We start from the raw sequence: 10,553 nt of genomic DNA on the forward strand, positions 1-10,553 counted from the left end.
GCTAGTCACAGTTATAACCAATGCAATGCAATGCTTTGTTGTAGCATATGAAATTTATCGATTTATTGTAAGTTTTTCATGTCCTCCTCTACTTCAGATCCTCCATGAAATGATGGAAGAAATTGACTATGACCATGATGGAACAGTATCTCTGCAGGAATGGATCCAAGGGGGAATGACAACAATCCCACTTCTTGTGCTCCTGGGCTTGGAAAATGTAAGCATTTACACAGAGGGGGTGCTGTCAGGGTAAGGGAGTGGGGTCTCTGCTGTACGTTTCGATTATAAATCGATCTGGCCATTTTCTACCATTAAGCAGGTAGTGAGTGCCTGGAACCTTTAATAAGGACGCCACAGTGCAATCTAACAATAACTCCTTATGTAGTAATAGTTGTCACACACATGTTGATTCCTTTTAGGTAGTAACTTACTATTCAATACGTAATTTCTCTCTTTTTTTCCTGTATTTAAAGTATAATCTACTTTAAAAAATTATTGACCTTCTTATTTTATCTAATGCAGGAAACTCCCCAATATTATTGCATTCTGTGTTTCTTTCTCCTGTTCCCCATCCCGTCTCCCTATGAAGATAATCTATTTAATTGATAACTAATACTAGGAGGAGCCAATTATAGATTGAGGGGGTATATACATGCACACAATAGAGGGGGTATATACATGCACACACATATCAGCAGATCAGCCTTTCATTCTAAGCCTGTCAAAATTTTTCTTGTATCAGCGCCTCTGGTGGTAATTAAATAACTGGTTTGGGGGAATAGAATAGATAAACTTATATTCAGGTGTAATATGATATTGACTTTGAAACCAAATCTTGCTGCCCCAGTATTGATGCTAACTGCAGTAACAGTTAGTTTAAAACTCCAAAGAGTGAATACAAAATTTTTGTTTTTAGCATGAATAGTTAAGCAAGAATTAACTACAACATGCACATAGGAAACTGTGTACTTAGATTCCAAGAGCGTTTCTAATGGAAAGTGCATGTATTATGTAGAATTTTGAGGTACATGAACCTTAATATTCACCACTTTGCTGCTGACCCCATGCTTTTTGTGCTTATTACCCACAATACCAATTTTGCAGATTTTAGACTTTACCACAGTTACTCAAATGACCAATTCTTTAAAAGTCGAGTTTCAAGAAATCTTACAGTCTGTGTTTGTAAAACATGTGAGAGTGCATACAAATATGTTTGTACCTATTTACAATGGGTTTTGGAATATACAAATGGGCTTCTTTAGCATGTGTTTCTTTTTTACTTGGATATTTGAATTCTCTTACATTCAGGTTAATCTTACCCTTCATGAGGCCCATGAGATTTTAGATGTGGTCAGAGGAAGGGAAAGAAAAATTACTAATAGATGATTTATAAGAAATTACCCTTAACTTAAAAGTTTATTGAAACAAAAACTGGATATTGGCATTATTGTTAATATGTATATGTATCTCTACATTTTGAAAATTAATGAAGTAATCTTTCCTTGTATCTGACTTTTCCTACACTATAGATAACCTAGTATCTTTTTGTAATAATTTATCATATACCTCTGTATTATAATATTTATTTAATCGTTTAATATACCTTCTGACAAAAACATGTGTAAATCTAACTATTAGGAGAAAATACCAAAAAATTGACAAAATGTGAACATTTTAAGGCTTAGTGTATACTCAATACTTAATTTAGTATACAAAAATTGTCAAATGATGTCAAAAGGTTTTAATAATAATGGGAGGGAATTTTGCATTTTTAAAGCTAAATTTTGTTTATTATAAATATTTATGGAAAAGGAGATGCAGACGATGAAAACATTTATGTGAGAGAAGATGGAGAAATCAGCCAGTGAATCATTTAATCATTGGTGAACTGGATAGGAAAGTGCAGAAATGGAGACTAAGTCACCTATATATCTCAAATATCACTGAAAAAATTTGAAATGATGGTTTTCTTTGGAAACTATTCTTTACAATTTGATTAATATATATATATATATATATATATATATATATGCATATATATGTAAAAATGAGCCATATAAATGGATTTAACTGAAAATATTTTAAACAAACACAATACCTCATCAATTTTTAGTGTAGCAGTAACTATTTCAACTGAATGACAATGCTTTGCCATTAATGTCCATCAGGTTAATGATACATAGTTTACTTTATAATCACAGTTTAAATTTACTTTAAAAATAAAAAATGTATTTTTTGAGCTTAATAAGGGATATCAATTTAGGATTTCAAAGTAGTAACCAGAGCTGTGTTCCAAAGCTGTGTTCCCAGTGATGGCCACTAGATGGCAGGGTTACATTGTTTAAAATTTGTAGGTCAACAAGGGAGACTGGATTTTTTTTCCCCTCTAGAGAACAATTCTGAGAGTAATATCATTTTCCTTCACTTCTTAAAAAAGAACACGTGAATAATATTTTAAATTGTCTTTTAATAAAGTGCATAAACTATGTAATTATGATCACAAAACAGAGCATCAATTTGTTAGAAACAGCTTTTTAATCCCTAGGCATAGTGTGTTTTACAAAGCAGGAATGAAACAATGACAACCGAATGATGAAGGCCTTTTTTTTTTATTAATTGAGATTTATTTCCTTTTCTGTAGGCAGTTAATATGTTATGTTATTACCTGTAGAGAATTTGATTCATGGTGCCATTCCCCAGGGCCACCCCACCCCCCTTTGCTTATCAAATTGGAAATCTAGAAGCTTTAGGTTGAATGCAGCCATTTATTGCAGGGCCAGTCTTGTTATGTTGTCATATGTATTCTTGCCTATTGTCAATTATGAGCTTGGGGAGTAGGTTCTAATTGACAGTGCATGTTGAATACCACAGTGTGTTTGAAAGTGACTGGGGTGTACCAGCCAAATTACACAGATAAGAATATTGTCCTGGGAGAGTAATCCTCACTTCTAATGTAAGGCAGAGCAACTGTGATTTTGTTGTAGTTAATTTTTCTCCATTACCAGAATTTTAAAAGCTAGTCTATTTTCAATACTACCTGTTTCAGTGCCCAAGTCAGAAAAGTATTATAGTTGATCAGAACCTGATTCCAGATCAAATGATACAGTAAGAGTCATTCCCTTTCTCTTACAAGAAGTATTTGAAACTTCATGGCACCCAGTACGAAATGGTACAGTCTCTTATATCTAAAGAGAAATTGAGAGTTTAGGTGGCTTATGTGATTTTGATTATGATAAAAATTTTATACCTGAGGCTTACTCATTTTTCCTTCAGCATTTATCTCATTGAAGAATTATTTTTTAAAAAAAATCTCAATTTTGAATGAATTTTAAAAATAACTGTATCAAGTAAGAAACTCTGCTGCAGTGATTGGCAAACTTTGTAATGGGACAGATAGCTAATAATTTAGGCTTTGAGAAACGTAGGTCTCTGTGGCAGCTACTCTACTCTAATATTAAGAGCAGAACCAATCACAGATGCTACATAAATGAAAGAGCAAGGCTGTGTTCCAGTAAAACTTTCTTTACAAAAACTGGTTGATGGCCAGAATTGCCCAAAGGGCCATAGTTGTTGAGCCCAGATTTATTCTATCACTAATCTGTCATTTTACAAACAGAATGACTTTTAATTTATTTTTAGTCATTTAGGAAAAGGGAATCCAATACCTTTTGTTTTAGTTCAATTAGACAACCCAAGCAAGACATGAGGACTTAATGAAGATAATAGCAGAGTAACAGTGAACTCCATCGTGTTGGTCTTCACCTTGGTTCTGTTATTAACTGACTAGGCCCTTGTGTGCCTGTCAGTCATCCTCTCTGGACAGACAAAGAGAAGTCAGTCGAGAATATTCCTTCCTTTTCTAATAGTCTTCTAGTATAGACATTCCTCTTTCCAGAAGAACAATATAATTAATAATGCTTCAGTTCCTGAAGTCTATAGTCTTCGGTCATTATTAGATTTTTCAAGGAAAATTTCTAAATTCATGTTATTATATAAAGCAGGAGAAAAACATTTAAGTAGGAGCCTTGCTTGAAATAAGGATACTTGGACTTCTTAGTCTTGGATTGTTGTGCCCATATCAGGCCTGTATAATTTTTAAATAGATATACATTTTGATTTCACTATATTGCTCACAGAATCCTGGTCTTTAATCCCTATAGGTAGTTTACACTCGGCCGTTGCCTGAAATGTTTTAAGACACATTGTTTTGTTTTGTGTTTCCCCTGACTCAGTAAAGTAAAAGTGATCTTTTGGTTTGCATCCTGATTTCTGATGAAATGTGCTCCATGATGAAATTTCTGAGTGTGATGAAGAACAGAAGATGTATTCTTAATATAGACTAAGCTATATTTGGAAATCGAATGTTTAACACTATTTCCTAAAACTTAATTTGGTCAAGTTGTTTTTCTACTGTTTATACATTGCTCAATCTACAAAGGAGTTATGAAGCTGGATAGATGCAACAATTCTTGAGATTCCAGATTAGGTCATTCAAGGAAAACAGACACTGTGGTGTTAGGCGCCGTTGGATTTGCGTTTGAACCTTAAGGAAGGGCAGGGTCTGAATTAGGCTTCAGAAAGTGGGATCTGGAGATAGCAGTTCATGCAAATCCGCTCAGAATTTTACAACTTCTCTCTGCATTTCTTTTGCCCAGCCCTGATATAATGCATCCTTTTGTCTAAAGGCAACTTCTTTTGTATTTTTACAACTTTTTGGAGACCTTGAACAGAAAAGTAAGGTAATTTAATGGTGCTTATTATTTAATGAGTTGGAATCAATGTGCAACATTAGCTCTTCTCTGCATTATAAGTGAAGCCAGGTGAAATGGGAATATGGCTAGGTGTCATGGGAGGAGCCTTTTGGCTGTGACATCAGTGAAATGTCACCTTGAGGTCTTTTGAAAAAAATGATATTCTTTATAATAGCCCTAGTTCATTTGAATACTATATGTGCTCGTAAATGTATTCAGGGAAAAATTAAGACTTTAGAAATCACTATTGTTAATGAGATAGGTTTCAAAAGTTCCAAAGGGCATTTTTCACTTTCAAACCTCCTTTTGACTTCTAGGGTATCAAAAAGACGGGGGGACCTGGAGCTCCTTTTCTGTGTGAACTTGCCTGAGTTTCATTAAGCAGTCCTTTGTCACAAGCACAGAAGTGAACTACGGTATTATTATAAAATATGATGTTTTCTAAATACCAGGAATAGGTTTCTATTAAGAATAATGTCCGATAATGGCAAAAAAAAAAATCATGAGAACAAATTTTTTATGAAATGAAGTATGGGAGACCTACAAACATCCTTCTAAAATCTTTCTGGCTGAAAGTTTGGGCTGTTACACAACTCAACCCAATAATGGTAATAATATTTGCTGTTTATATAACACTCGTCTTCTGAGGAGCTAAATTGACTTCACAGGTATTGTATAATGAAACCTCACACCGGGCTTGGGAGAGGAAAGTGGGTACTTTCATTTTATTAGAGAGGAAAATGAGAAGAAAGGTGAAACGGCTTATCCACATTTTCAGAGTAGGCAGGAATCAAGCCTTCCATTTCTTTTTTATAAAAGTTTCTTTTTTTTCTTATAAAAATGAATTCCTTCCTATGACAATAAATATTTATTTGCAATAGAAGTACTGATAGGAATATGCTCAACTGGCTGATAGACTATAGCAAGGAACAGATTCTCCTCCTCCCCCACTGAGTTCACAATCTAAATAAGACAAACAAGACAAGACAAGAAAATACAGAGTTCGACTATAATTTGCACTGCCCAGAAGTAGTTGGCTCCTGGTTTCAATTTCTTCTCTTGAAGTCACATACATATTTCATCTTTTGCATATTTTGGCAATATATCCAGCTAAGAGCTATAAAGCTATTTAATTTGTTTTTTGGTAAAGCGTTTTATGCCTGGGTAATGGATTTGTACATCAGTTGCAGCCTGTAACATGGCTAAGTGTTCTGATTGACAGAACACCCACGTTCAGACTTGTTTATTTTTTGATAAGGAAAATGCCAGCTAACTTAGTCCATATGTGCTCTTCAACAGGATGAGACTTATTCACATGTAATGGACAATCATTTCAAAATAAAATGACAAGGATTTAAGAACAATAATACATATAAAAATTGGATTTTTTCCTTTCTCCTTTTCACTTAAAATGTTTTTTAAGCATTAAACCATTAACCTTATCAATATGTTTTAAAAATATTAACAACCCCATTACTCAACCTTTTCACATCAGGATGTTTCATTTTTATTTGTAGGAATAGAAAATTAAAAACATAGACAGTTTGGAAAATATAGCAAAGTTAAACAAGTGTATAAAGCTTTCTATTCTTATAATGAACATTCTAGAAATGTTATGGCTTGAGAACACTAGAGCCAGATCCAGAAATTACCACAAAGCCTATTTCATAAGTTTTGGAAGAAAATTAAAATTGCAGTCTTCTGAAGTCCTCTCCATGACACTTTCTTCATAACTACTTTTGTTGAGAGGTTGTTAGTTCTTTGTCATAAAAATAAATCTGAGCATTGTAAAGAGTTGTGAAGGGCCTAAAATTTAGCCTACTTACAAGTTAACGAGTTAGCTTGTTACAGTTTCATTCTGGATGCTGACAGAGGACATGAGACTCTTGGGTCAGAGACCAAGGACTTTTTAACTCACAGCAAAGCAAGCAATAGGAGCTTTATACCTGGGCCAGGTCTGCTGACCACAGTCTCATAAGGGTGACAGAGTAGAACCCAAGTAATTGCTGTGTGCATCATTAGAGCGTGGAACCCTGGTTAGGGAAAATAAATTTTTTATAATGTGTAGTAAAAAAACCTACTTAAACTTTGCTGACATAGGAGAGGTTTTTATTTTACTGGACATTAAGTAAACCTACCCTCTGCCCTGGAATAATATCTCTATAGTCCAAAGCTGTTTGTTATTCAAACATCTCTGAAAAGATAACCTGGGGAGAAAAAAAAAGAGTTCTGCTTACGAAATGTGCAGAAATTCAAGAGATCCATGGAGAATTATCTCCCAGGAAGCATTTTCATTATTGTTTCATACTATGATGCAAATTTGATATTTATGGTTCTAAAGTAAGAATTAGTCACTAAGGATCTAATTTGGTACTACGAATCCGGTGGTTTATCTCTTGACTGGGAATAAGAAAAAGTGGTTAGGAAATATTATTTATATATAAATAATATATTATATACATAAATAAATAAAAATATATATTTTATCAAAAGAAACAAGATGACCTGGACACATTTATATTGATCCACTACAACAGAGTTAGTATTAGGGACCAAGCACATAGTAGGTGTTCAAAAAGCTATTGGGTGAATGTGTTCTAAAAAATATGACAACTTAGCTAACCTGAAGAATTATGACTTATAATGGATTCTATAGGATATCAATAAATGATGTCTAAAATTAATTGAATTTGATACAATTTGGTAAATGATATACAAGGGCTAGATGTTAATGAGGAAATTATGGCAACAAAAGTACTGATGTATAGTAATTTCACATAATACATTTAAACTTCTCATAAGGAGGTCAAGGCATTCATAAGCATCATATTATTTTATTTTACTTTAATCTTGAACAGTGCAGATGTAATCGAACACCTGTTAGTGAAGTAGCGATTATGATATTATATAGAGCTTTCCTTGGGAGAGTAAATACTACTTACAGTTGTTTTGCTAAAATGTGAATTAATTTAAACTCAAGGTTTATTGTGGCAAATAAATATAGTGATGTTAGAAGTAAATACAGTAATACGGTTTTAATATTTTGTCTATTTATGAAATTTAAATTATATTTTATAAAACAGTAGGAAACAAATGATAATGTAATTTAGAGCTTTAAAAAAGTTTATATTTTTAAATTGGCTATTGAGACATACACAAATATATTAATGTCAACTATAACATAGGAAATTCCCAATTGGAGCCTTAGAATATCACCCATAACTGACTTTAAGTGTTATTCCTTCTCATTCCATTCTTCTGCTTTCACACAAGACTAATGACCATCATAACATTTGCATTTTCTAACTACTAAGCAAGGGTTAATATATTCGTTCCAAGTTTTCATTTGTAAGGCCCTTCCACTCATTTTCTCTTTCTTTGTTCGTTTATTTGTTTATGGAATGGTGCTAAGGATCAAGTACTCAGAATTGAGGCAGACACGTCCCTCAGTTTGGCAGGTCATTATGATGGTTTGGGACATGCTGTTGAACTGTTGACATTAGGCAAGAATGTGTGGGTTGCTATAGCATCCAAGATTTGTTAGCAGGATCTCATTCCACTAGAGCACATGTGTTTTTCTAGACTCTGTGGCGATCTTGGAGAACGTTAGGGATGAAATAACAGATTGTCTTCAAATGCTTCAGTCCAGCTCTGATTTTTATTGGCACTTACATATTCCACTGTTTATTTCATTAAGTGAAATCTGTTTCTCTTACGTCCCGTGCAGAACGTGAAAGATGACGGACAGCATGTGTGGCGACTCAAGCACTTTAACAAACCTGCCTACTGCAATCTCTGCCTGAACATGCTGATTGGTGTGGGGAAACAGGGCCTCTGCTGCTCCTGTGAGTATGTGCTTTTCTGGACATCATCACCTCTAGTGAGGAAAGATTGATTTTTATGGAGTAGCCCCATTTGTAGACGGAGAGCTAAGGAATAAAATCCTGACCCTTCCTGTAATTATGATTTATGCTTCCCTGAGGTTTCTGAATGTTTAGGTCACTCTAGTTTTAACTTTCTTCCGTTTCAGGAAATGCTTCCTTTTCCAATTTGTTAGCCATTTTCTTTCCATCCACTGTAGTTTAATGTATTTATTATTTCCATTTCTACGGGTATTATTATAAAAAGTTCCACCAGTTTCTCATAGTTATCCTTTTTTTTTTTCCTCCCAAGTTAGTCATTTATTCACAATGACTTCTCACAATGAGTCAGTTCCTTCAGGTCTTTTAAAAACAAAAGAGTTAAATCAGTTGATTATCAATTTGCATTCAAATTAAGAAATCACAAGAAATACAAACTAATCTAACACCTTAGGCACATTAAAAGAATTATATCATGAAGAAAATCTTCGTATGTTGTTATTGGACATTGGAACCCAAAGCATTGCTAGTTTATGAATTGTGGCCCTTGTTTTCATTTCAGTACACTTATCTTTGCAGTTTTCTATCTGCAGCATTTTTTTTGCAGTATTCTATTAAGTGAGGACAGCCCATTAGGCTTTTCTATAGTTTACATTGCAATTAATGTGTAAGTGACCTAAGTATTTTTAAATCAATATCATATATGCCTGAGAAACTTTTACATCCCCCGATGCCCCTGTTAAAACAGAAGGTATATTGTGTCCTCCTCAGTAAAGTGTGAGGTTGTCTTGGTCCAGCAGTGTGTCTATCCATACCCTTTTCTGTTAGGAAACTTTCAAGTTTATTAAACACACCCCAATTTTGTGTATTTATATTAAATCTAAGTTCTCACTTGACTTCCATATGATACGTCTTTTCAGATATTAGTTTTAGCTAGCACCTTTTTTGATAGTGTATTTAGGAATTGACTTTCAGATTTATTATTCAACGTTAAAAAACATGTCTCATTTGTTTCACCCCCTTTATCCTCTTCTACCCTCCCCTTCCCCCTGACCCTCTGTTAACCACTAAACTGTTGCCCATGTCTATAATTATAGTTTGTTTGTTTGTTTGTCTTGTTCATTTGTGACTTTCAGTTTTATATTCTGCATATGGGTATGAATGAAGTCATGTGGTTCTCAACTTCTGGGTGGTGAACACTTCTGGGTGGTAATATATAGATGATGTATTATAGAATTGCACACTTGAAACCTATATAATTTTAATAACCAATGTCACCCCAATAAATTTAATAAAACTTAATAAAAAAAACATGTCTCAGTGCCACATTTAAGTGATAAGTGCTTAAGGGTTTTAATAAAGTGACATGAAATTGCCAGGTGTTGACTTCAGAGGGCAGTTTCTGGCAGCTACATATGAGAGGCTAGTTACACTGACACATTCTCCATGTATAAAGGAAATATACTTTGTTTTTAAATTTCTATTATTTTTAAGAAAATAAATTTTCATCATAGATTCTATTGATGGGACCTTAGGAAGCAAAATGATAACTCTCAAATAAGGTGAGAGATGTAACATAAAGAGCAAGAATTTTGCTCAAGAATTTTAACTGGTTGGTGTGGCGAATGTAATACTCACTATTGTCAATATGGAAGAGAAGAAAATGTTTTCTTCCACAATGTTGCCAAAGGAAATCACAGATGTGGATATTTTGGAAATTTTTACTATATAAATATTATGCGGATTTAGTATTTTTCATTCTAATTTTATGCAGTGGTTAGTTTTTGTTTGTTTTATTAAGAGGGCTACATGGTTGTTTTTCATTTAATTTTTGTTCTATGTATTTATGCACTTAGAAATCTTAATTTGAACCAGCGTTTTATTTATTTATTTATTTATTTTAAATTTATATGTCATATTATTATTTTTTTTTCTTTTTTTT

At 33.4% G+C, this 10,553-nt stretch overlaps 1 protein-coding gene across 1 annotated transcript in view; it reads left to right on the plus strand.

The window, feature by feature from the left end:
- The window catches only part of DGKB (diacylglycerol kinase beta), a gene marked incomplete at its 3' end in the record, with an annotated part of 506,452 nt that overhangs the window by 204,357 nt on the left and 291,542 nt on the right, over positions 1–10,553 (plus strand). Inside the window, exons 9-10 of the mRNA XM_019659894.1 lie at positions 98–217; positions 8,479–8,596. Of these exons, the coding sequence (XP_019515439.1) occupies positions 98–217; positions 8,479–8,596 (238 nt within the window). The remainder of the gene's footprint in view (positions 1–97; positions 218–8,478; positions 8,597–10,553) is intronic.

Source organism: Hipposideros armiger, unplaced genomic scaffold, assembly GCF_001890085.2.
Source record: "Hipposideros armiger isolate ML-2016 unplaced genomic scaffold, ASM189008v1 scaffold_305, whole genome shotgun sequence".
NCBI classification, from domain to species: Eukaryota; Metazoa; Chordata; class Mammalia; order Chiroptera; family Hipposideridae; genus Hipposideros; species Hipposideros armiger.